Here is a 21,276-nt window from a genome sequence, read left to right on the forward strand (position 1 = left end):
CGATGACACGCATTCAAAACAATCACATACAGAAATTAGCTGTCCCCGCCGCAGCCACTCTCCGCCAACCCTGGGAGAGATCTTGGTGCTGACCCTAACCCTAACCCTTGCAATCACTGTATGTGCGCGAAGGAGATGTTGATACGTGCCTTCTACATCAAAGCAATGTAATTATAGCTTTGGCGATCACTGTGATGGACGGCACACCGGCATGCCTTCGCCTCCGCTTCGATGCAAGGCTCAAACGCTGAAGCAGGCTAGAGCCTCCTTCAAATCTCGTGATCGGCCTTCCATCTCGGACAGAGAGCAGAAACAGCTCGATCGCGCCATTCAGTTGGATCGGCGGGCATGGGGAGTCAAGGAGCGGGAGAAGAGACGAGCTGAGGCGGTCAAGCAGAGGCAGGAAAAGGAACGAAGGGAGAAACTTGAGCGGTCGAAGGTCAAGCAAGCAGAGTCCGGAGACAGGCGCTGCGACCGGTTCGGGTTCATGGGCAGTCAGGTGTGCTTGGGTGCGTTCTTTGGTCAGGGTGAAGCGAAGGTGGAGCTTGGAGGCGGTGTTGGCTCGGGCAAGGCGACAGACAGTCACGACAAGGAGAATGTGAAGAGCACAGACTCTAAGCAGGACGACGACTATGGAGAGGACATTGTCGACGACGAAGCGCTTTTGCGGGTCTTAAATGCGGCAACAGTAGAACAGCATCCCAAGCAAAGTCCCACGGTACAGTCCGCTTCAGCGAACAAACCCGGACGATCTACCATAAGCGACGACCTTGCCGACTTCTTGGACGAGCTTGGCAGCAGCACGCAGATATCGCGAGAACTGGACGATGGGCAGCCGTGCCGAATGTTCGAAGTCGAGAGATCCGTGGAGAAGGCGGGACGAGACCGTGTTCTCATGCCGCCTCCACCGTTGCCTCTCAAGCCTGCGCTGATGCCAGCAGTGCTGAAGAAGCAAGACGCTTCTAGTGAAGTTCTCGAGATCTTGCCACCGGTTGCGCCGCTCGGAGCTGCCACCGAATTCACGGTAGCGGAGTTGGAGTGCTTCGTGGCGGACGACTTGCAACTCACTCAGGCTGAACCGGTGTGAGATGCGCCTGGAAGACTGACTATGGCAAATCTACCAATTCTACATGGTTTTCAGAACGGCGCTATCCAGCTCGTCAGGCATTCTCACGGCACTTTGTGCTGTTTGCACGACCAAATGGCAGGTCAGGTAGGAACCAGGCGGGATAACACTCTAACGATGAAGTCCATATGAGGAACGAGAGGCTCATATGCAAATTGGAGCTCATGCCGCGAAAGGTCAACCTTGTTGCAGCACGTCTGGACAGCACGGAAGCCCTCCCATGCATGGGTCATGGGTTCAATATGACAGCTCGTGGGCATGCAGTGAAGGATTGATGTCGCTTGGCTGAGGAAGTGCTGTTGTCGGGTGTAGCCCACTATCTGGTCACGACGGGCAATACAACGTCAAGGCTTTCCGTGCAATGGCTGTGTAATAAGACATGTACCGGTAGATGGGATTTCGGCAAAGAAGTACGAAGCGGCTGTGTGCGTCGTAAATGTCCACGAGTCAAGCCTTAGGCGGTCCGCATAAGGTACATTCCTGAGGTGTGTAGAGACGAAAGCGCGGCATGCTTACCTTCCGACCTTTAGCAGAACGAGGTCAACCCTTCTACTTTTGCACCCGAGCACGCGCCACTACTCGAAATGGACGGGCAACTCAATGCTTCACGTGGTCATACAAGCTTCATTGGGGTTAACTTCAGCAAACGAATTCTTAAGCATATATTCACCCTATGCTACCTACCGCAGATATCATCATCTTCTGCATGCTGACCTCAATCATCCTGTTCCTGCTTGTGTCCCGACTGCTGTGTGACTCAACTGCTCAGAGCACCCTACAGTCACGCCTACCAGGCAAGGGATACGATGAACCTGGTGAAGATGATGTCGACTGAAATTTCTGTTCGCGGCACTTGCGATCATAATGCAAGTTGTGACGGCACTGGTTGTTCCTCTCCCTCCGGCTGATGGCTGTGGGAAGCTCGGCACGCCGTCTGAATTCCCTAATACCATCTATTACTGCGAGGACGCCCTTGCTATGGCGTACAAAACTGTCAACGCATGCCTTACCAGCTGCACTACGGACTGCCGCGTTGCTCACTTCGGTGAGAGGAGCGAGCACTGCATGCTTGGCCCAGGCTACAAGCATGATCAGGCCAACCTCATTAGCAAGCGTGAAGCCGCGCCCGAGTCGAACTGCCTGGACAACCAATGCTGGGAGTAAGTCTCGACTTCCCCACGCACTTTCATAGGGAGTGCTTTACTGACGCCTGGTCTAGCTATGACTGGGAATGTACCTACACCGGCACCTCATACGCTACTCAAGACGATCTCAACCGCGCCACCGACAGCTTTTGCGCGGCAGTGGACGATGCGACCGTCAGCGGTGGGATGTGGCGCAACGCGACCTATCAAGCCCCCTCGGACGGTCAACCGATCTTCTTGGGTGTACACAATTATGCGGCCAATGGGTCGTCGCAACTGACGTTAGAGCTGTGCACTACTGGCTTCTACGACATTCTTCAGCGACGCGAGCCTTCCGGTGCTGGTGCCGGCACTCGAGGCGGTTACATTATCATGTACTTCAAGTTCTTGACGTTTGTGATTGGAGTCGATGGCAACATGCCGACACCGTTTTGTGGCGGTTACTGCTGATGAGACAGCGGTGGCGAGCCTGGACGCTTGACGTGGCGTGGTGGTCCATGGAACAATCGAAGAATGGGACCTGACCATGTGGAAGCGGTAGAACACGCCGATCAGCAGGCGAGGTGGACCGACCGAGATCGTACGAAACGATCTCTGTAGACTTTGTAACCTAAATGCAACGGCTCACGCCGCGGTGCCACAATATTAGAGCTTTTACGCGTACACCTCGTGACCGGAACCAGGGACATCCCATCATCGGCAACTTTGCCACGTTGATTTGAGTCCGCTATTTGTAGTGAAGAGATACGGTGAGCAATGTCGAGCATGTTGATCGGTTCGTCGAACGCCACCGTACAAGCTCTCGACAGCTTCAATAACCGCATCGAGCATACTGCGTGCAGGTGTTCGGCACGAGCGGGTCTGGCTTGATCTAGCGTACCCTATAGGCAAACTCGCCGAAGCACCGATTGTGCCCTTAGTGAAGACCAACGCATGGGCGTGTGCAAGGGACAAGTCAGCCGCCTGAGCTACCCCGGCGCCACCAGAAGAAGAGTGCCGTGCGGTGCTGCTCGTAGTGCGTGACACTGCTCTGCTCACATGCACCACGCCGTCGCTCGGGTGAAGGTAGTCTGCCTTGCCAGCATCATGCGCTCTTACCGTTCTTTCCTCTGCTAATCTCGCGTGTGTGCTTCGTTCTTCCCTTCTCTTCACCTCCACCTCGGTCGGTCGTTACCGCTCGGTGCTCAGTTTAGCGGGGCTTTGCTGGAAGAGACTGAGGGGACTTTGTGCGCCATACCAACGGCCAACCAACGGCATTACCAATATGAACCGCCCTCCACCACCGGGACGACGAGGACCTGGTCTAACTAATCCATTGCCATGGGTGTCAAATCCGGTGGCGCAAAACATCCTCACCCACCTACAGGTTGCGTACCCGATAATACTCCTCCTCCTGTACTTTGCGGTGTTCACGGCACGAAGCATACTCACGGCACGTAATAATGATAATGATGAGGCAAGCAAGCAGCCAGAGCAGCTGGGACCCGGGGGCAAGCCGCTGCCCAGGAAGAGCAATAAGAATGCATCGGTAGTACCAAGCTCGTTGGACTTCAGTAAGCCGCGGAAGCTGCTGTTCCAGTGGCTTTCAGTGGGAGTGTTGGCCACGCTGGTGGCGAATGTTGTGGTGGTGATTGTGCATGCGCTGGTGGAGAGAGAGCAGAGATGGTGGTGTGGACAGGCGCCGACGGTGAGCAGATACACGGCATGATGTTCATGAAGAGTTGATACTGATTTCTGCAGATATACCTCGTCGGCGCGTTCATGGTGTACGCACTGCTGCTCATAATGATGATAGATACTAGACCTTCTCCGACCATTGCGCACCTCATGACATGGGCTGTAGCTTTGATGATGGAGATCATATTGCTAGGTGCATCCTTTGGCGTCTACACGCAAGATCACAGAGAACCAAAGGTAGGCGATCCGAGAGGCGGCGAGTTGGAGCGGGAGATGACGCACTGGGAGATTCTGGAGGTCACATCGGACCTGGTGCGCATAGTCTTGCTCATGGGGCTGGTGCTGTTCTATACAACCTTCGTGCTACTGCAACGTCGCAAGAAGAAGGTGCAAGAAGGAGTAGACGAGCAGACAGGGCTACTCTCCGAAGGAGGAGCGGAGAATGGCATGGCTACGAGACCGAGTACCGGCTACGGCATCAGTAACGGCAAGCCGAAAGGACCGCACGACGCACCAGCGGGATGGGAAAGGCCGAAAGAGTCACCTTCGCGGAGCTGGTGGGAGTACATCCGCGCCTACGGAATCTTCTTGCCGTACATCTGGCCATACAAGGATCGCAAGCTGCAAATCAACTTTGTCATCTGCTTCATCATCCTTTTTGCGCAGCGAGGCATCCAGTTTCTCGTCCCATACCAAGCCGGCGTCATCACCAATATCCTCGCGGGCGAGAAGGGGCCGATGCGTATGCCGTGGGCTGCAATCAGCCTCTACATCACTTACCGGGTGTTTCAAGGCTCCAACGGCCTGCTGGGAGCTGCGCGCCAAGTGCTCTGGATTCCTATCGAGCAGTATTCCTACCGCGAGCTTTCCGTGGCTGCATTTGAGCACGTGCATATGCTCAGCTTGGACTTCCATCTCGGCAAGAAGACGGGCGAAGTGCTGTCCGCACTCGGTAAGGGCTCGTCTCTGAATACGTTTCTGGAGTCGGTCACGTTCAACGTGCTGCCCATGCTGGTCGATCTTGGTGTGGCGATTGTGTACTTCCTGATCAACTTTGACGCATACTACGCGCTCGTCATTGCGGTCGTCACGTTCTGGTACATCTACATCACCATACGGATGGCATCGTGGCGTGCAGACATTCGCCGGCAAGCGACGAATGCGAGCCGGGAGGAGGATGCGGTGAAGAACGATTCTATGATGTCTTACGAGACAGTCAAGTACTTCAACGCCGAGGACTACGAATTCAACCGTTATCGTGACGCGGTCAAGAAGTACCAGAGTGCTGAATACCTCGTGACGTTCTCCCTGGCGCTCATGAACACGGTGCAAAACCTGGTTTTCATGCTGGGGCTCATAGTGGCGTGCTTCATTGCTGCCTACCAAGTCACAACGAAGCAGCTGAAGGTCGGCGACTTCGTTACGCTGTTGACATACATGACGCAGCTGCAAGGTCCGCTCAACTTCTTCGGCACGTTCTACCGTATGATCCAGAACAACATGATCAATTCGGAGCGTATGCTGGAGCTCTTCAAGGAGGAGCCGACGGTGGTGGATACACCTGACGCCATTGACCTGCCTTCTTGCCAAGGCGACATCCGCTACAAGGATGTACAATTCTCCTACGACGCCCGCAAGCCTGCACTTCAGGGTCTGACTTTCCGTTGTAAGCCAGGCACCACCACCGCTCTGGTTGGCGAGTCAGGTGGCGGCAAGTCCACAGTCTTTCGCCTGCTGTTCCGCTTCTACAACGTCCAGTCTGGCGCGATCCAGGTTGATGCTCAGGAAGTTCAGAACCTCACGATCGACAGTCTCCGAAGCCACATTGGAGTGGTGCCACAGGATACAGTGCTCTTCAATGAGAGCCTAATGTACAATCTGAAGTATGCACGACAATCTGCTACGGATGAGGAGGTATACGAGGCGTGCAGAGCGGCCAGCATCCATGAAAAGATCCTAGGTTTTCCAGATGGATATGATACGAAAGTGGGTGAGCGCGGCCTGCGGCTATCCGGCGGCGAGAAGCAGCGTGTCGCCATAGCACGTACTATCATTAAGAACCCCAGGATCATTCTTCTGGACGAGGCTACTGCAGCACTCGACACGGAGACGGAGGAGCATATCCAGGAAGCGCTGAAGACGCTCGCCAAAGGCCGGACCATGCTCGTCATCGCCCATCGTCTTTCCACCATCACGATGTGCGACCAGATCTTGGTTCTGCACGAAGGGCGCGTAGCAGAGCGCGGCACGCACTCTGAGCTTCTAGCCTTGAAGGGCCGGTATGCGGGGATGTGGAGGAAGCAGGTCCGAGCGCAGCGAGCAGCAGAGGAGGCGAAAGTGCTGAAGGATAAAGCGGATAGGCTCCGCCGGGAGAGTATGGACAGTAGTGGGCATCGACCCGGGGGACAGCAGGATGGGGCAGCAAGCAGTAGCGATGAGGATGAGCAACCCGGCCCCGCGCGGCAGGCGAAGGAGGAGATGGGCGTGCAGCAGGCGTTGTCGATGTCACCGAGGAGTGAGATTCCGCAGGCGCAGATCACATCCATGATGAGCCAAGAGACCGCGTCTGATGCGCACGGTTTGAAGAGCGGGATGGTGCGCTCGCCTTCACCTGTGCGCGAGGAGGGTAGTTTGGGGAAGCCTGCGGGTCACCCGTAACAAGGAACATAGTATACGAAGAGTCCGCGGGACTAACCCATGGAATGACTAACAGATGTCATGAGGATAGAGGGTTGTGGCTTTGTATTCAGCGCATGGCGTCTGCGGCAAAGAAAAAGCGGCGGTATACAGGCACGCTCGGTCTGATGCGGTATGGGTGGACTCGGGTCACAGGTACGGTAGCGCGGCGTAGGAGACTTGCTGGATAGAGTTGCATCGCTAAGGCAGAACGTACAATTGCGGCCTGCAGACTGGCCACGGATGTTCCAAATGAGTATGAGCTGTGAATACCCGCATGTATTTTGGTGGAAAGGTAGCTCTCTTCGTAGAGCGCAGGACAGATCCCCGGGTTTGGAAGGGAAATCACCAGGAGGCGAACTGCATATTCTCTCAGATGTTCTGAACGGTAAAAGTGAAGGAGTAAGCGATGTGGTAAGATCTCCTTGCGGCTGACAAAGGGACATCGCGCCGGACCCTTGTCTCAGGCCAAACATAGCCTATCGAACAGCCACGGGGTATGCAGTCACAGTGACAGCCCTACAGTCATCCCTTACATCGTGATGCTTCCTCTCAATCGCTAAGTTGACCACTCAATTGCTTATCCCCGAAAGCGATCCTTGACCTATCAACCTGAATACCACGCCTTAACAGTCATACCCAACCACATCCATTTCCGGCCATCATGGCCGCGCGAGGCCAGGAACCGCTCATTGCGCAACAAACCCCTTCAGAGGGCGCCGAGGATGATCGCATAGAAGAGGAGGATGCATTACTTACGGGCCAACCCGCGCACAAGCAGGCGAGCACAACAGCATTTGTGAAGAAGAGATGGTATGCAGAGCAATGCGCCTATCCTATCGCGAAAGTCTCAGGCACAGCTGACCCACCCACCCATCTAGGCATGAGGTTGGACTTTTCCTATGGGCACTGTTGGCAACGGTAGCAGTAGTGGTGCTAGCGGTCGTCTATCAAAATACGAAAGACGTAGCAGGCGGTGATAGCCCGAACACTGCGGCACCTTCGGGGAAACGCAACCTCATTTTCATGGTCTCGGACGGTATGGGTCCAACAAGCCTAACATTAACACGAGAGTGGCGCCAGTTCTCGGAGCAGCTACCATACGATGAAACACTCATCCTCGACCAGCACCTCATCGGCCAGAGCAGGACGCGCAGTACATCGTCTCTAGTCACTGATTCTGCGGCTGGGGCGACGGCATTCAGTTGCGGTCGGAAATCTTACAACGGCGCCATCAGCGTCCTGCCCGACCACTCGCCCTGCGGCAGCGTTATGGAAGCGGCAAAGCGGATGGGTTATACAACTGGCTTGGTCGTTACGACTAGGATCACCGATGCTACACCTGCAGTCTTCGTCAGCCATGTTAGACGCAGAGAAATGGAAGACAGCATTGCGATGCAGATGGTGGGCGAGACGCATCCTCTAGGTCGCATGGTAGACTTGATGTTTGGCGGAGGTAGATGCCATTTTCTACCAAGCAGCGCAAACGGCAGCTGCCGAAAAGACGATATCGATGTCATTCAGCTTGCGCAGGACAAGGGGTGGGGCTACATTAGCAATCGTGAAGACTTCGACAACCTTGGCACCAGCGTCGAGCTGCCTATGCTGGGTCTCTTCGCCGATACTGACTTTCCATACGAGATTGATCGCCGATACCAAGACGATGTGTATCCCTCGCTCGAGGAGATGACGAGGACTGCTTTGGACGCCCTCAGTGCTGCATCCGCAGACAAAGACCAGGGCTTCTTCGTCATGATCGAAGGTTCTAGGATCGACCATGCTGGTCACGCAAATGATCCCGCAGCCCAGGTACACGAGGTCCAAGCCTACGACAGAGCGATGGCTGCCGTACTAGACTTTGTCCGCGACGCCGAGACACCGACGCTGATGGTTTCCACCTCTGATCATGAGACCGGTGGCCTTGCGACAGCAAGACAGCTCCACGCGGCGTATCCGGATTACCTCTGGTACCCGGGCGTGCTGGCCAACGCCAGCCACTCCGCAAGCTACTTGGATCATGAATACCATCAGCATCTCCACGCTAAGCCAACGCCGACCGGTGACGAAACAGTTGCCTACATTGCCGCGCTGGTATCTGAAACTCTGGGCATCCATGACTTGGGCCAGGATGAAATCGAGAACCTTGTGCAAGACCCGGCGACCGCAGCCTACCAATTCGCAGATATGGTATCCCGCCGTGCCCAGACTGGTTGGACGACCCACGGTCATAGCGGCGCTGATGTTAATATCTATTCATCAGATCCTTCTGCTGCTGACAAGCTGGTTGGAAACCACGAGAACACTGAGGTCGGCGACTTCCTGCGCTACTACCTCGGTCTGAACGAGGAAGTCGAGAGGGTTACGAATGAGCTGAGGGAGCACATGAAGATAACAGGCTCATCGTGGCTAGGAGAGGTACCAGGGGCTGGTGAACGACTTGACGGCCAAGACCATATCGAGCACTATACTGGTGATCACAAGAAGCGGAGCGTTTGCGATGTCGGTGGGCATTGACTCTCTGTAGGCAGTGAGTGTCTGTGCATCGACCTAGATGAGGGCATGTCATTCATGAGAGGTGGCCCTTGGGCGCTGCCCGATTGGTCGTCGATGAAGAGCGTTCGAGCGTGGTGATTGCGAAGATACCCTGGGTTTGGCGTTATAAGTGGAGCTGCCATGCAGACGATAGAGTCTCCAAGCGTCGCCAACAGCGTTGGGAATGTTGATTTGACGAGCAGATGTTGTGACCGATCAGTTGGCTAGTGATTCGATTGACGCTGAGAGACTGCGGCAGGAACTTTTGCTGAATGCAAAGTTTGGAGCTGCAAAATAACAGTGTACGGGCCAACTGAGGAGCTTATTCAACAGCACTGACCAAGGTTCAAATTGACTCTCGTTCTCCTGATCACCGTTATCCTTTGCAACTGCGATCGATCATTGTGGAGATCCGGGGTACTGAAACCTGGAGAAACCAGTCTCCGCACGCGCCGGCAATAACCTCATCACCGGACACGCGGACACCCTGCTGTGCATGGTCCTTCAGCCAATTGCGAGACACTGCCAGAACTCTGCAGGAGTCTCGACCTTGGGGACAGCTATACCTGATCCTAGAAGAACAGCCTCTTGACGCATAGTTGCGACATGGCGCGTGCTCCTAGCTTATTTCCAGGCCACAACAGCTGCAGTACTATGAGGCTGTTGGCTCGATGTGGTCTGCGCCGGTATACTGCTATAAGGTACATCGGTATACGTCGCTATGTGGGCCTTTCGAGCGGGTTTCTGGACTTCCCCGTGCATGGACCTCCACGGTGGAGGTCTGGCTTTACGGAGTACATGTGAGGGGGAGACAAGGTAGGTGGCATAGGAGAGTACAAGATGAAAGGAGCCGCTCGTCGAGAGACGCATCTTCACGCTATCTTCGCTCGAGTGCTACAACACGTTGGCCGGTCCCCGTTCGTCATTCGATCCATCGGTGCCTCCATCAGCGTTGACGTGCTGTAACACCTGCTCATCTGGTCTCGTTCTTTCCAACCTACCGTCCAGCACTTGATCTATTCCCTGAAGCTAGTGAAGAGCAAACATGGCGAACGGTCACCATGATAGCATCCCCGTCAAGGAAGCGGACATGGACAACATCGAACATATGGAGAACATCCTCAAGCCAACACCTTCGCACTTCGAAAAGCTCTACCTCGCTCCCGAGCAAGCAGTCGCCGGCAAGGTACGCGACGCACCTATGCTGGTCTCTGACGCACATACTGATTGTGGGACATGGTAGCTTCGCCTAACCTTTGCCAACCCGACCCCAATTGCCCTCGGCGGCTTTCTGCTTGCCAACACTCCAGCAACAATCATGCTGATGGGCTGGCACGGGGCTGGCGCTGGCGTGGGCAACGCTAGTGCCGATACTGGAGCATACTTCTTTTGTGGCGCCATCCTGCTGTACTTCGGTGCCGTAGGTGAATGGATCTTAGGGAACACGTATCCAGCTACGGTATTCTTCACCTTCGGTGGCTTCTGGGGGACGTTTGGAGCAACCCTGACGCCTTTCTTCAACGCGGTGAACGGCTACGGCAACGACCCGGCGGGCTTCTACAACAGCTTCGCCATGTTTCTGATCTTCATGGCGGTGCTGTGTCTATTGTACGCTATCGCGGCACTCCGGACGAACATTTGCCTGGTGATCATCCTGGTGTGCTTCACGGTCACCTTCCCATGCCTCGCAGCGAGCTACTTCTACACCGCCGATGGTCTCGGACCAGCCACTGCCACCAGAGTTGTCGGTGCTGCATTCGCGTTTGTTGCAAGCATGGTCGCTTGGTATTTGGTATGTCGACCTGCAACGGTGTGTGTGTGCCAGTACTAATCGACCTATTTAGTGGTTCTCCATGGTACTCGAATCTGTCGATTTCCCGCTGACCCTACCAGTCGGTGACCTTAGCGGCTTTATCAAGGGCAAGAGTGATAAGCTGAAGCAGGCAGAGCACATGGCTTGAGGGGCGATTGTGATATGGCAATACTGTGGCAGATCCCTGGGAATGAGTTTTGCTACAGCACAGTCTGTTGACCATGGGTGGTCAAGCCGACGGCAATTGACGCTGGGAACACAACCATACATAGCAATGTTAAATTCTGAACAGGGAAGCTCGCAACTCCACCATGTTCCCTGGTCCTGTCTGTCACACGCAGAAGCTGTATGCTCGTGGTGAGCTCCAGTGGTTGACGATCCCACTGAGGGCATACCTCGTCAGTGGCCCGTAGTCGCTACGAAGCGTTAAGCAGGGACGATAACTGTCGGAACAGTGTAATGCTCGTAGGACCGAGGGACCAGCGCGTTGGTTATCCCAAGCAAGGGTTACAGGACCGTCACAAGTGTTTACATCTCGGCAGTGGAATGGGTGGGTAATGCTTTAGATTGTCTTATTTATGGAGTGTTTTGTCCTGATTGTACTCAGATTATGTTGTAGTGGAGCAGACCACCCGAGATAATCGAACACTGATGTCGTAGGGTCAGTGCCAGACTAAGACTGGAACACCATGTAGCTTCCCATCGCAATGAGTAGATCTGCGCGTGGATGTAGCTATAGTAGCAGACTGCAGACCAGTTCCTGATGTTTCAAGCTGTCGTTGATCGTAGAGTGCCCCTACAGCGAGATACGAAGTACGAACAAGTTCGAACGCGGGAAAGGGGCCGGCATCACGCTCAGTCAGCAGACCTCAAGCATTGTACTGCATGCCATGACCAATGGGCTTGCGACGTTATGGCAGCAAAGGCGTGCATCGACTCATGCCGTCTGCACGGTTCAAATGGTCCTTGCCAGGGGAATTGGGCTCACCCTGGTCCGTGAAGGAGGGAGGGAGATGTCTCATCAGTAATGCCATCATCTCCTTGACCGCCTGGCATGAAAGACGTCCCAAATAAATATGGCTCACCGGCTAAAGAGAGCTTCCCTTCGCTTCTCCTTCCCCCACAACTCCAGGTCGTGGAGATTGGTGGGATACTGGATTTCGGAAGCGAAGGCGTGAGCGGAACGTCTGCCCCGGTTGACGGTGTTCTAAATTACCCTGTGCATTGACGACGCGCTCTGCATTAGTGCGACTTTCCAACCACACAGCGAGGGGCTAGGGCGAATGTCAGACCACCCCCAGAACCGAGGCGACCGCGCGCACGTTCTGTGCCCCCGGCTCGCATATGCGCCTAGAAGACGGCTTATCGCACAGCCCAGCTTCTTCGCTGTGTTCCTGAGCATCCTTGACGCCACCTCCTCAGCAACCAGATGCCGCACCTTGGTTTCTGCCCACGAGTCATCCCGGTCGCCTCCCATGTCTGCATTCGTCTCGCGGCAATCATTGGGCTCTGCCGATCTGGTAAGTACCAGAGATAAAGCAGAGTGTATCCCCTTCTCCGCATGCGACATTGAGAGTGACCGGACCTGGACTGCCACTTCGTCGCTCCATCACGGCCGAAACCGAAGTGCCCTGCTGGCGAACTATCACAATCGTGGGATGCCTCACCTGTAGTCCGTCTATCAACAACAGACATACATCCCTTATGGCGCCCTCCGGTCATGCATCTGGGGCAGCGGTGATTGTGGTCAGCGTTCTCTTTACATCTTTGGCTGTCATCTCGACCGCGCTCCGCCTCTTTACGCGCCTCAGCCTAGCCCGCAATGCGGGTTTCGACGACGCTATTATCGCCGTAGCAGCAGTTCTCGCAGTCGGCCTGGCGGCGTGTACTTGTCTTGAGATCCGCTACGTGAGTTGAGATCCTTCCCGCCCTCAGCGAGGCACTCCGTTGACAATCGTCTCCGTAGGGCGTCGGACGTCACCAGTGGACTATCAGTTTTCAGGAAGAGCTAGCTTTCCTCAAGACGCTCTATGCGTCAATTGCGATTTACAACCTGGGTCTCTACGTTACGAAGCTAGCGATTCTCTTCCAGTACTTGCGCATCTTTCCGCAGCGTGGCTTCCGCATGGCTTGCTACGGCGTGATCGCGGCAACGACTATACACGCCAACTGGGCATTCTGGAGTTCGATCTTTTTCTGTCGCCCAGTCTCCGCATACTGGGACATAACCATAACCAACGCCAAATGCTTGGACAGAGAATCCGTGTGGTAAGCTCTCGCATCTGCACGTGTGCCGTTATGTGTGCTGACGATCTCAGGTTCGCCAATGCCGCTGTCAATATCGTAACCGACATCGCGATCGCAATCCTACCCTTGCCACTCATCAACCAGCTAAACATCGCTAAGCGTCCTAAGATCGCTCTAATGTGTGTTTTCGCTCTCGGTGGCTTTACCTGCATCGTCTCCATCCTGCGACTGGAGGCCATCTACGCCGTCTCGAAAAACTTCAATGACCAGAGCTACAACAATAGTCTACCCGCAGTCTGGAGCCTTCTCGAACTGGACACGGGCATTCTTTGCTCTTGTCTCCCCACGCTCAAAGCACTCGTTGCAAAAGCCCTCCCGAAGACCTTTGGCAATCGCTCCTATCCGGTTGGCTCTCAAAACAAGCATCACACCGGAGTCTCACATGTCGAGCGGAGTCTGGCGCTGGATGCACTTGGTGCCCCAGTGCACGGCATGTGCGTGAGCAGAGGCAGTCGCAACAGCATTGCTCTCGACGAGCTTGGAGGCTCACCAAAAGACATCAAGGTTGTCACGGTGGTGAAACAGCAGGTTGAGCCAGCTCGTGATGACAGCGGAAGAAGTGAGAATGGGAGTACAAGGGATCTTATCAATAAGCACTCCTTCTCTGATCTGTAGCGAGCGCCCAGACACCACTGTACAGTACAATATGCCTGCAAGCCAATGTCATTGCTCCCTTCTGGATCAGATGACCGTTCCAATTCCGAAGGCCGTTCGTACATAATGGTACTCGCATTCCCACGTTTACATGGTCTTAGCATAGTGCTAGAAAGTCTTTTGGGAGCGTGTTGGTGCTGTCTTTCAAGACTTGCATATCTCTGCTAACTGTGTTAGTCACATCGGTCTAAGACCGCATTAGTGCGTTTCCCTTCACAGGCACCATTCACTACCGGATCGCTGTTTGGAACACCTCCCCACTCTGTGTTACAGCCTTGCACTTCTTGACACCTACAAAAACCGTACAGCACAAGAGAGTTTGCCGATCACGCCCGACAGCATCGTCAATGGCCGCAAAGCACCGAGGCGAGGGACAGTCTCAACGAGAAAGTCAGCCCTCAAGCTTGTCTGTCCGAAATAGAGCTGCTTGGCTAATATAACCTGCCTGGGAACAGCGATTCGATCCCGACCCGTTATCCTAATCCCCAACCACCATGCATCGCCAGCGCACCATCCGCATCCGGTTCCTCACCCGTTTTCAGGCCTCAATCCATTTCCAAGCCCTCATCCGCTTCTTGCGAAAGAGCCTCACCCAGCTCAGCATCTGTCAAACGAACCGCTAAAGCTGTTCCTGCAAGCGATATCAGCCCAACACCATATCCCCATCAACAAAAGATCCCGTGTGCCCAATGGTACCGGTTTCGGTGACAACCCACACTGCTGGCTTTGATCAAGATTTCGATAATGATTCCGATTATGATTTCGATTATGACTCCGACTACGGAAGGGCGCTGGAGGAACAGGAAGACGTACTTGGAATGTCTTACGGAAGTAACAGTTTGCCCTCGAAAGCTTTGCCACCTCCGAACGCAGCCATACCCGTGCAAGACGAGTCTAACGACAGGCTGATATTCAAGGTCAATGGCTACTCTTACGCTGCTGCTTGCCCAGCACAGTTTCGAGATGAGACTACATGCTTGGGATGGGAACACCTCCATGTTGTGCACGATGTTACTCCTTCGGTCGTCGCCTGATTGCAAATAGGCTCTTCAGTCTGCGCAGTCGAGACTCGCGCTCTTTGTCCTGCCTTGCAACCTCCTCTGCTGAGACCTTGGGCGAGACTGGTTCATCCGGACCAGTCTCATCCTCCGTCTGGCCGTCTATGTCGTGCGTCTGCACCGAACCGTGCACCGCATCAGTCTTCCGTCTCTGCGCTCGAGCGTACGTCGACACGACTCGTGTCAAGATTTGGCTTGCGTTTAGACCTTCCAGGATGCCAGTAGCCTTCTGCGTGTCCGCGTTGCGCCAGGGACAGTACTCCCGGTGCATCTCCGCCAAGTCAATTGCGGCAATGTCATTGATCGGATCGTCTTGTTCTGGGCTAAACGTCTTGTAGCCCGGTTGATACATCCAGAGGCCAACGCGCTGAAAGCAAGCATCACAACATAGGAGCTCATTGCCTGATTCAGATGAGCCTTTCCAGCCATGTAAGGCTATCCGCAGTGCTTTAATCCTGCTGTCTTCGGTTGCTGTAGCGGACGCTTCGCGGTCATCGAGCACGTCTGCAAGTTCGGAGAGTAAGCGCCCTGGTGGTAGCATTGTTGAGCCGTCGAGGGGTGAGGTCTCCAGATTGACATCCTTGATGGACTTCTCAATTGCGCGTACGGCAGAGTAGCGAATCCTCAGCTCAGACTGCCAAACACCAGGCATAACGACGGGTAAGTGGTAGATCTCGTCCCGGCATCCTCCTTTACGCCACAGGCAGGTTTCTGCGTGTCCATCCACGATGAGCTTTCGGTAACGCTCGACAAGGGATGCTTCGACAGCATTGCGCTCATCAAAACCGTCGTTGTCCGATGAGTCATCCACGTCATCTACTGTGCTTGGTCGCTCTACCACGTCAAGATCTATCGTCACTCGCTTCTCACAGCCACCACGACAGGCCACAGTATTGACATCCACGCATACCCATCCTCGCTTCGCCCACTGCACCTCCCCGATAACGTCAGGCTTCGGATGCCACAGACTGACACTGCTAAACGTTTTCAGCCTGGAGAGAAACCGCTCTTGGGACCACGGCGAGAAGTTGGGAGGCTGTAAAGGCTTATGGCTACCGTTTCCCGGGTTTAATGATATGCTGGTCGTGGAACTGCTGTGTCTCACGCGCTTCGCAGCTGGCTCCTGCAGGTGTAGTGCGGCTAGGATCTTACGTTTGGTGGTCGCGATCGCAATAGCTTCGGGCATTTTCTCCAGTCTCCTCACCACGAGTGCCTGTAACTCATCATCCTAGCTCGAGAGCGAGTGTCACGAGTGTCACGTGAAGCGTTCGTTCAACGCGTGAATGTTAGTGTCCCCGCTAGGTAGTGACATATATCGTCGTCCCCGCTTCCGAAGGCACGGAGGGTGGCACATTACTGTGGCCCTTCGAGCATCATTTGCTGCACCTTTCAGGCATGGAAGCACGAGACCTGCTCGCTCGCGTCGCCAAGAATTGTTGAGTAGCGTCCGCCATGCGTCGAGTTAGCGCGTGTATGGAATACCGATATGAGATTCCGTAGCCAAGCGACGGCGCGATGGAGGTTACCGTGATTAACCCTCGTTCCATAGCTTCCACTTGCCTTATTAGGCTGGTGCTCTTGAGCGCACGGACGTCGATACTCTATCTGATAAATCTAGAAGTCTCATCGTCCTTACGGCTTTCACTTACCCTTTGTCGTCCGTCTATCGTAACTACCGTATGGTGGAACGTGCAGTTCGCGGCAATGATCGTAACTCTCGCCTCATATACGCGGCAAAGCCTGTTACGATAGGGCAGTAGGGTCCCTTTCGATACCGGCCAGCGCCAAACGGCCGCTATCTTGGCTGCGCTGCTTCGCCCAATAGCATGGTGAGCGCATTAGGTAAGGTTACGCGCTGTATCAACACTGCGGGATCGAAAAGTATGTCTTGATCCGAGGTGCCTAGATCTCTTGGAAGGTACCCTTTGTTCTCCTTCTTCTTCTCCCGTCAATCGTATGGAGGAGTCTGTCACCCACATCCGCTATGGAGGCCAAAGACGAAAAGAATACACTGCCGCAGCTCGATGGCGATTCAGGCTTGGTTGTTGAGCCCGTTGACGGCGACCTCGTCAATGCATCTGGCCATGTCCAAGAACTTGACCGGAGCTTCGGGTAGGTGTTGGTGAAGGTCATTGTGATTGATCATTGTCGCCATTCCCAACAGGCAACAGCCATTGGCCTAGCCGAAGATGTCCGAGCATCTTAAACATAGTCAACGGCCTCCGGACGGTGTAAAGCACCCGTCGTTCGTCCCAGCAATGCTACACAACCACACGTCGCCTATCTGAGCGAAAGCAGCACGAGCATAACACATGGAATAGGAAGCTAGGCGGCAATAATCATGACTCTGACCGTTGCGGATTCTGAAGGAAAAGCCTGCTAACAATGGCTTTCGCTGTGATATAGGTTCTGGAGCATCGCAGGCATGGCTGTCCTGTCCGACAACGCCTGGGGTGCAGGAGGCGGTTCGCTTGTCCTCGCGTAAGTCTTGCCGGTGGATCTTTCCTGAGGCGCAAGTGGGAGTGCTCATATGGTTGGCAGACTGTACAACGGAGGAGGTCCAGGTGTGATGTACGGCCTGATCGCGGCGGTCCTCTTCTACGCCACAATCGCTGCTTCACTTGCTGAGCTTGCTTCCGCGCTTCCCTCTTCCGCGAACGTATATCACTGGTCTTCGGTTACGGCTGGCAAGTATGGCAAGGTTGTGAGCTTCTACGCCGGCTGGTACTCCACCCTTGCAAGTTATATACAGTGGTGGCATGTGCTGACCTCGCTGGCCAGGTGGAACTTCCTGGCCTGGATCTTTGGCACCTCAAGCACCAGCCTCTTCGCCGCAGAGACCATCATAGCGCTATACAGCACCTATCATCCAGAGTATGCGTTGCAGCGATGGCACATCTTCATCTGCTATGTCGTGGTCACCTGGATCAACCTATCAATAGTGCTATTTGGACAGCGCTTCCTTGCGAGAACAGTTACAGCTATGGGCGTACTGCTAATGCTCCTATGCTTGATCACGACGTTGGTACTTGCAATCATGCCGAGTCAAACTGGACAAGGCTACGCTAGCAACAGTTTTGTCTGGACGGACTTTCAGAACCTTACAGGCTGGAGCAGCAACGGTTTTGTCTTCCTGATGGGCATATTGAACGGGGCATATGCCATAGGAACTCCGGACGGTGTGTGCCACCTGTGCGAAGAGATACCGAACCCCAGGAGAAACATACCGTACGGTATCCTGGCCCAGATGACGATCGGCGCAATCTCGACGTTTGTGTTCTACATTGCTGCTCTTTATGCCGTAACGGACCTGAACGCCGTCTTCGAGTCGACTATCGTTGGCTTGCCGCTGGCTGCAATGTTTCAACAAGCCATGGGAACATCTGGCGGCACGTTTGGACTCCTGTTTCTTTTCCTGCTGGACCAGTTTGTGAACCTCTTGGGTGCCTACATCACGGCAGGTCGAATGCTCTGGACGCTCGCGCGTGACGATGCTACACCGTTCAGCCCCTGGCTCCGGCAAGTCTCACCTCAATGGCGGAATCCTTTCCATGCACAGTTGGTATGCGGTGTGCTAGTAACGATCGTTGGCGCAATATATGTCGGGAACGCCACCGCGTTCACGGCGTTTGTAGGCAGCTTCGCCATCTTTACCTGCGCATCATACTGTGCAGCCATACTGCCGCACATACTCAGCGGTAGGAAAAACCTTAGGCCTGGTCCGTTTTGGATGCCGGATTCGATCGCCTACCCAGTATCAGGCACTGCATGTGCGTACATTATCGTCTTCAGCGTCATATATATGTAAGTTGTATGCCACTCATTCGCGACATTACAAGCTAACTACTGGTGCTGAATGTAGGTTTCCATACGTCAATCCCGTAGATGCGGAGACCATGAACTATGCCGTTGCCATGACCGGCGGCTGTACGATACTATTGACACTGTGGTATCTGTACAAGCGCACCCGAGGCTACGAGGGACCAAATGTGGTTCTCGACGCAAGGGATGATATTCTGAAAGGGGTAAGCAGAGCAATGCTCAATTCCCATCGTGATTGTCTAAACCTAGCTGACCCTCCAACCCATCAACGTCCAGGTCGTTGGCTTGACTGCGGAACAAGAGAAGGCTTTAAGAATGCGCGGTATAAATTAAAGTCGAGAAATCATCAGAAGTGGACGGTTTTCGCTGCGCTGTCATGCTCGAATGCCAACCAGTCTCAATACAGCAGGCGAGTCTTCCGGTTCGTGGAATGGCCGTGTACGGTTGGCCGGATCTACACTGCCATCTGGCCTTCGTGGAAGTGCAAACTTGTAGTCCTTACGCTCGGCCGGAATAACATTTTGGTTCTACACATACAGTGTGTCAGCTCCGTAGTACAGCCTCGGATTAAATACTGTCGATTTTGCTCACGGGCCAGTGTGTGGTGCCTTTTCGAGCTTCGAACACTCTTTGCTTCTCCTGAAGATCCTCGGCACTCATCATGCTTCTTGGACAGTAGCACACGTATGTGATGAAGCGAATTTGACTCCCAGACGGCGTGCTGTTCCAATGGATGGTCCGGCTGTCCCAGAGAATGAGACTCCCTGAGCTTGCCTCAATTTTAACCTCTCGGCAACCTTGCTGTCGGTACCAATCGGCTTCGGCGGCTGTAAAGTCATAGCCGTTCTTGCCGTGACCGAGGTTCTGAGACTCCTTGAAGCCACCAGTGGCTGAGAAGAAATCCGAATGGAGCTTATGAGAGCCAGCAAGAACAACCAAGCCCCCGTCATGCGGACCGGACGGACTCAGGTTTGCAATGCCTTGATAGAGCTGGAACTCGGAGACGTTTCGTGGGTTTTGGTCAATATCTGCAGCATCGTGAGCCCTTTGCACTGTTGCTCCTGATCTGAAAAGGCCTTACGTGGCCACGGCGCTGGAGTACGTCAGTCTGGGTGGTAGCTCGGGGGTGGCATTCCCGTCAGCTTACTGGTGGGTTCCATATCCTTTCGTCCAGTGGCTGCGTTGATAGGCAAAGTAACATTGATGCCGTCAAAGGATGCAATCAGATCGTCCGTACGCCAAATCTGTTCGAAGATCTTGATGATGCCAGGTTCGCTTCAACTACCAATCAGCATCCCGTTGGAGTTAAGAGACAGCGCTCGTACGTTCTGATCTTCCAAACGAAGGCTTCATGGTTGACTGAATATCGATTGTACAGACCGCCTCTGTACCAATCAGTTTATCTGCCCGCAAGGAAGATAGCTTATGCATACTTCACGCCAAAAGGTAGATGCTCGTCCGTCCATGTAGTTATGTCGTCCCGCTTGAAGCCGTGGAAGGACTCGAGCCTGCACTCATCATCAGTGGTGTATCAACCTGCGATGTGCTTCCTGTCAAACCACTGCAGCGCGAGCTCCTGAAATGTATCGCACGAAGACTGCGGGATCACGTTAGGTATAACCACGTAGCCATTCTCCTCAAGATCCGCGAGCCACTGAGCCCTCGTCATGGTGTTGTCAACTGTTCAGATGCGAATGCTTGGGAAAGAGTGAAAGGTGAGGTGCCACTTGAGTTGAGATTAGCCTGTTCATAACTGGCGGTACAGCGGGCCGTGCAAGCGGAATCTCAGCGATCGGCATTGCAATGCCGTGCCGATTCAGCGATCACATGATATTCTGATGCAGATTGCACGGCCAATCATGACCGTCTGGCACCGCAAATGGTCGCTGCAGGTCACCCATGTTCACATTGCTGTGACTCACGTCGGTCCCGCCGAAGTTCATGTTAAAGTCAGCCGTAGCATCCGCGTTCATGTCATCCATGATCCGCTCCCAGTCAAGCCAGGATACATCGCCTGACGACATGGGCACCATGCCTGCGGATACGCCCTCTAAGGTGAAGTTGAAGTCCATGGGACTCGACATGATAAGATCCATGGGCACCGCGCCGGTTGGCATGTGGGGTTGTTGAGGATGAATGCCGGTCGTTGCGTACAATGGGCTAGCCGTGGTGGTTGTTCCATTCAATGGTAAGGGAGACTGTTGACGGATGAGAAACTTTTCCGGTGGACGCTGCTGTTGGCGCTGTTGTTGTTGAGACTGCGCGGTCGATTCCCTTCTGCCATCGGCACTGAACGCCTTCGCTTTCTTGTAAAGCTTCTCAATTGGTCGCCAGAGCATGCCTATAGCCCATTGAGTGATAGAGTCAGCTGTATTCCAGACAATGTTGATGGATTCGACCGTTCGCTCGACTTACCGCTCTGAGAGTCGGCCACCAGCTGCACAGTGCAGGCGAACTCGTTAGCAG

At 54.3% G+C, this 21,276-nt stretch overlaps 9 protein-coding genes across 9 annotated transcripts; 7 read left to right on the top strand and 2 right to left on the bottom strand.

Moving 5' to 3' along the window:
- The first annotated feature begins 67 nt into the window (after positions 1 to 67).
- BAUCODRAFT_347726 (uncharacterized protein) lies at positions 68 to 1,148 on the top strand. The gene has a single exon (XM_007675111.1). The coding sequence runs from the start codon at positions 212 to 214 to the stop codon at positions 1,085 to 1,087; it is 876 nt and encodes a 291-aa protein (XP_007673301.1). The 5' UTR covers positions 68 to 211; the 3' UTR covers positions 1,088 to 1,148.
- A 1,086-nt stretch (positions 1,149 to 2,234) lies between these two features.
- On the top strand, positions 2,235 to 2,951 carry BAUCODRAFT_30102 (uncharacterized protein). Its single transcript, XM_007674753.1, has one exon. The coding sequence runs from the start codon at positions 2,278 to 2,280 to the stop codon at positions 2,719 to 2,721; it is 444 nt and encodes a 147-aa protein (XP_007672943.1). The 5' UTR covers positions 2,235 to 2,277; the 3' UTR covers positions 2,722 to 2,951.
- A 234-nt stretch (positions 2,952 to 3,185) lies between these two features.
- On the top strand, positions 3,186 to 6,985 carry BAUCODRAFT_83046 (uncharacterized protein). The gene is made up of 2 exons (XM_007674962.1): positions 3,186 to 3,958; positions 4,012 to 6,985. Exons 1-2 carry the CDS (start codon positions 3,536 to 3,538, stop codon positions 6,604 to 6,606), a joined length of 3,018 nt encoding a protein of 1,005 aa, XP_007673152.1. The 5' UTR covers positions 3,186 to 3,535; the 3' UTR covers positions 6,607 to 6,985.
- A 46-nt stretch (positions 6,986 to 7,031) lies between these two features.
- On the top strand, positions 7,032 to 9,416 carry BAUCODRAFT_30104 (uncharacterized protein). The gene is made up of 2 exons (XM_007674754.1): positions 7,032 to 7,437; positions 7,506 to 9,416. Exons 1-2 carry the CDS (start codon positions 7,289 to 7,291, stop codon positions 9,136 to 9,138), a joined length of 1,782 nt encoding a protein of 593 aa, XP_007672944.1. The 5' UTR covers positions 7,032 to 7,288; the 3' UTR covers positions 9,139 to 9,416.
- Positions 9,417 to 10,201: 785 nt separating this feature from the next.
- BAUCODRAFT_119296 (uncharacterized protein) lies at positions 10,202 to 11,117 on the top strand (the record flags this gene model as incomplete). The annotated part of the gene is made up of 3 exons (XM_007675112.1): positions 10,202 to 10,342; positions 10,400 to 10,948; positions 11,001 to 11,117. 3 exons carry the CDS (start codon positions 10,202 to 10,204, stop codon positions 11,115 to 11,117), a joined length of 807 nt encoding a protein of 268 aa, XP_007673302.1.
- Positions 11,118 to 12,673: 1,556 nt separating this feature from the next.
- On the top strand, positions 12,674 to 13,891 carry BAUCODRAFT_63880 (uncharacterized protein; the record flags this gene model as incomplete). Its single annotated transcript, XM_007674934.1, has 3 exons — positions 12,674 to 12,877; positions 12,936 to 13,237; positions 13,288 to 13,891. The coding sequence occupies 3 exons, from the start codon at positions 12,674 to 12,676 to the stop codon at positions 13,889 to 13,891; spliced, it is 1,110 nt and encodes a 369-aa protein (XP_007673124.1).
- A 910-nt stretch (positions 13,892 to 14,801) lies between these two features.
- On the bottom strand, positions 14,802 to 16,531 carry BAUCODRAFT_348256 (uncharacterized protein). The gene has a single exon (XM_007675113.1). It carries the CDS (start codon positions 16,172 to 16,174, stop codon positions 14,942 to 14,944), a length of 1,233 nt encoding a protein of 410 aa, XP_007673303.1. The 5' UTR covers positions 16,175 to 16,531; the 3' UTR covers positions 14,802 to 14,941.
- Positions 16,532 to 17,051: 520 nt separating this feature from the next.
- On the top strand, positions 17,052 to 19,464 carry BAUCODRAFT_30112 (uncharacterized protein). Its single transcript, XM_007674755.1, has 5 exons — positions 17,052 to 17,469; positions 17,530 to 17,712; positions 17,770 to 18,792; positions 18,851 to 19,013; positions 19,087 to 19,464. Exons 1-5 carry the CDS (start codon positions 17,414 to 17,416, stop codon positions 19,141 to 19,143), a joined length of 1,482 nt encoding a protein of 493 aa, XP_007672945.1. The 5' UTR covers positions 17,052 to 17,413; the 3' UTR covers positions 19,144 to 19,464.
- Positions 19,465 to 19,624: 160 nt separating this feature from the next.
- On the bottom strand, positions 19,625 to 20,615 carry BAUCODRAFT_348165 (uncharacterized protein). The gene is made up of 5 exons (XM_007675114.1): positions 20,373 to 20,615; positions 20,244 to 20,318; positions 20,136 to 20,195; positions 19,958 to 20,085; positions 19,625 to 19,903 (listed from the first exon to the last, which is right to left on the bottom strand). Exons 1-5 carry the CDS (start codon positions 20,477 to 20,479, stop codon positions 19,776 to 19,778), a joined length of 498 nt encoding a protein of 165 aa, XP_007673304.1. The 5' UTR covers positions 20,480 to 20,615; the 3' UTR covers positions 19,625 to 19,775.
- Between the last annotated feature and the right edge of the window lie 661 nt (positions 20,616 to 21,276).

The sequence above is a fragment of the Baudoinia panamericana genome (genome assembly GCF_000338955.1).
Source record: "Baudoinia panamericana UAMH 10762 unplaced genomic scaffold BAUCOscaffold_2, whole genome shotgun sequence".
In the NCBI taxonomy this organism is placed as follows: Eukaryota; Fungi; Ascomycota; class Dothideomycetes; order Mycosphaerellales; family Teratosphaeriaceae; genus Baudoinia; species Baudoinia panamericana.

What these genes read in the sequence shown, in the direction of transcription:
- BAUCODRAFT_347726 (XM_007675111.1), top strand. Translation starts at nt 212, where the DNA reads ATGCCTTCGCCTCCGCTTCGATGCAAGGCTCAAACGCTGAAGCAGGCT.
- BAUCODRAFT_30102 (XM_007674753.1), top strand. Translation starts at nt 2,278, where the DNA reads ATGCTGGGAGTAAGTCTCGACTTCCCCACGCACTTTCATAGGGAGTGC.
- BAUCODRAFT_348256 (XM_007675113.1), bottom strand. Translation starts at nt 16,174, where the DNA reads ATGCCCGAAGCTATTGCGATCGCGACCACCAAACGTAAGATCCTAGCC.
- BAUCODRAFT_83046 (XM_007674962.1), top strand. Translation starts at nt 3,536, where the DNA reads ATGAACCGCCCTCCACCACCGGGACGACGAGGACCTGGTCTAACTAAT. An exon ending in GGTGTGGACAGGCGCCGACG is followed by an intron (nt 3,959 to 4,011) that starts GTGAGCAGATAC and finishes TGATTTCTGCAG; the next exon opens with ATATACCTCGTCGGCGCGTT.
- BAUCODRAFT_30104 (XM_007674754.1), top strand. Translation starts at nt 7,289, where the DNA reads ATGGCCGCGCGAGGCCAGGAACCGCTCATTGCGCAACAAACCCCTTCA. An exon ending in GCATTTGTGAAGAAGAGATG is followed by an intron (nt 7,438 to 7,505) that starts GTATGCAGAGCA and finishes CCACCCATCTAG; the next exon opens with GCATGAGGTTGGACTTTTCC.
- BAUCODRAFT_30112 (XM_007674755.1), top strand. Translation starts at nt 17,414, where the DNA reads ATGGCTGTCCTGTCCGACAACGCCTGGGGTGCAGGAGGCGGTTCGCTT. An exon ending in GGCGGTTCGCTTGTCCTCGC is followed by an intron (nt 17,470 to 17,529) that starts GTAAGTCTTGCC and finishes TATGGTTGGCAG; the next exon opens with ACTGTACAACGGAGGAGGTC. An exon ending in GTCTTCAGCGTCATATATAT is followed by an intron (nt 18,793 to 18,850) that starts GTAAGTTGTATG and finishes TGCTGAATGTAG; the next exon opens with GTTTCCATACGTCAATCCCG.
- BAUCODRAFT_348165 (XM_007675114.1), bottom strand. Translation starts at nt 20,479, where the DNA reads ATGACGAGGGCTCAGTGGCTCGCGGATCTTGAGGAGAATGGCTACGTG. An exon ending in TTTCAGGAGCTCGCGCTGCA is followed by an intron (nt 20,319 to 20,372) that starts GTGGTTTGACAG and finishes TGATGAGTGCAG; the next exon opens with GCTCGAGTCCTTCCACGGCT. An exon ending in TTCGTTTGGAAGATCAGAAC is followed by an intron (nt 20,086 to 20,135) that starts GTACGAGCGCTG and finishes TGGTAGTTGAAG; the next exon opens with CGAACCTGGCATCATCAAGA.